Source organism: Lolium perenne, chromosome 6 (genome assembly GCF_019359855.2).
Source record: "Lolium perenne isolate Kyuss_39 chromosome 6, Kyuss_2.0, whole genome shotgun sequence".
NCBI classification, from domain to species: Eukaryota; Viridiplantae; Streptophyta; class Magnoliopsida; order Poales; family Poaceae; genus Lolium; species Lolium perenne.
In genome coordinates, this window is record NC_067249.2 from 22,689,647 (window position 1) to 22,691,878 (window position 2,232).

The 2,232-nt window shown below is 55.3% G+C and overlaps 1 protein-coding gene across 1 annotated transcript; it reads left to right on the forward strand.

Annotated features, from left to right (window-relative positions):
* Window positions 1-615: 615 nt before the first annotated feature.
* Window positions 616-1,362, forward strand: LOC127310690 (RING-H2 finger protein ATL8-like). Its single transcript, XM_051341340.1, has one exon. The coding sequence runs from the start codon at window positions 616-618 to the stop codon at window positions 1,360-1,362; it is 747 nt and encodes a 248-aa protein (XP_051197300.1).
* The last annotated feature ends 870 nt before the right edge of the window (window positions 1,363-2,232 follow it).

Genomic DNA, 2,232 nt, shown 5'->3' on the forward strand with positions numbered 1-2,232 from the left:
CGAGCTTCCCTGCTGCGGATCCGACGGCCAGGCAGAGGCAGCAAGCAAGAACTCTTTCCTCTCGCCACCACGACGAGGAAGAAGAAGCAGCTTGCCGCTGCATATGCAGCCACTAGATCCGCCAAAGCGAGCCTTATTTATGGAGATCCTCATCTCCCTCCGCCGCCACACCTTCGGCTCCGACCGCCGGAGCTCCATGAGGTCGAGGAAGAAGACGCTGCGGTGCCAGATCTGGCTGCTCAGATCCACCACCTCCCTCCCGGCATCAACGCCAAACGCCACAACGGGACCAAGACTAAAGCTAATACTAGTAATATACAGCCCGGCGCCATCTCCTCTCCATCTCCGGCCGGCTATTCCGGCGGAGAGGAGGAGGGAGAGGCCCGGTGAGGAGGAGAGGAGGAGCAGGTACTGTAGCGGCCTTAGAGCGGTTTGGGGGGAAATGAGAGCGTTTTGCAAGTCTGTCGCGGCATTGAATGGATGAGAGTAGTGATCAAGCACGATCTCAATACACATGTATCTATAAGCAGATCGATCGCTATAAGCAGTGCGCCTACTTGTTGTACCTCGATCGGCAAGTCGACTGCGCGGGGCGCGTCAGGTTTAGCCGCAGCCATGCCGTCCTCGGCTTACGCCGCCCAAGCTTCTCCTCGAAACAGGCTTTCCCGGAGAAGCTGCAACCTCTTGTTGCTGTCCATCAGCATCGCCCTCCTCGCCATCGTCCTGCTGTACCTGCTCTACCGCCGCTGCCGATCCGAGCGGCGCGCTCGCCACGACGATGAGCCGCTTCCGACCCCTCACCTCGGGCTGAGCATGCACGACATCGCTGCGCTCCCCACGTTCACGTACGGGCCGCGGGCGGCGACGCCGTCGCCCCAGGGCAGTAACAGCAAGGGGAGGGCGGAGTGCGCTGTGTGCCTGCAGGAGCTGGAGCACGGTGACGTGGTGCGCGTGCTGCCGGCGTGCACGCACTTCTTCCACAGCAGCTGCGTCGACCCCTGGCTACGCGCGCACGCGTCGTGCCCGGTGTGCCGTGCACACCCGGAGCCAGAGCGCGTGCGACCGGGCGAGGCTTCTCTTCCGCCGCAGTTGCCACAGCTGCGTCCCTGTGAATTGTCGCCCGAGCGGCCTACATCGACGACGATCTGCGCAGACATCTTGGCACGATCGCCGCTGAGGAATGGAGGCTCGACGAGCGGGTCGAATGAGAGGGTCATCTCCAGGTCGCCGTCACGGGCACCCATGGTGGGTGACTACGTCCTGTCGAGATCTCCGTCGCGGATGCCACTGACCCATGCGTTGGTGGGCTCACTGGAACGCACAGATGCGAGCGGCATCGCCATCCCCACCGGCGACGTTTAAGCAGGTCCAGGATCGAACAGAGGCAGCAAATGTTACATAGCCTCCTTCTGTCCATTCAGTTGCACCGTGTGCAGTGAATAAAAGGAAAAATGTCACAGAACACCATGCAATGCTTAGATGTTCATTTTGGAGCTTGTCATCCGGGTCGCCGTTCCTAAAACTACAGATAATCTCATTGAAATTGCCCTCACAACACCACAGAGGATCTAATTGGTGGTGAAGCGTACACATGAGTCTCCATGTTTTTGATCGATGCTCTGGCTGTGGTTCTCCGTAGATGCCCGTCAGCCTCCATTTGCAACAATCCGGTTCAAAAACATCAACATCAATGTGTGCATTCTGCCCTTCCACCTCAAACTCACATTTAGTCCTTGCATGCAAGACCATCACTCATTACTTCACAATTCTTCACAAACTTATTAGGCATATTCATCAACATTCTAAACCTTTCCATTCTTGGCTCTCCAAATTTGATTTGTGACAAGAAGAGAGAATTCGGGGTCTCCTTCTTCTCGTGTGCTAGAACACCACAAACTTCCGACCTATTCCCCAAACCTGAAAGTCCTCTGGTCTCCTCTTGTCATCCAAAATTGAAAACACATCGAATATTCCTATCCTTATGAAGTCGTTTGAATTTGTTTTTATTTCAAGCCTTGGCTTTGGCAGTTTGAGCATTCCTCTTAATGAGCGGTGGTATGGAAGCCCCATTTTCTTGTACATCATGATCGACGTCCCTCTGACATTCATGCATATTGGGTTGGACCTCTAACTATTAGGCCAGCCCAAAACCCTTTTGTGATCCTTTCTTCCTTCCGCCACAAGAAAAATGGCCAGGTCCGTATTCTCCTTTTCACCAGCAGCATTTTCCAG

What these genes read in the sequence shown, in the direction of transcription:
- LOC127310690 (XM_051341340.1), top strand. Translation starts at nt 616, where the DNA reads ATGCCGTCCTCGGCTTACGCCGCCCAAGCTTCTCCTCGAAACAGGCTT.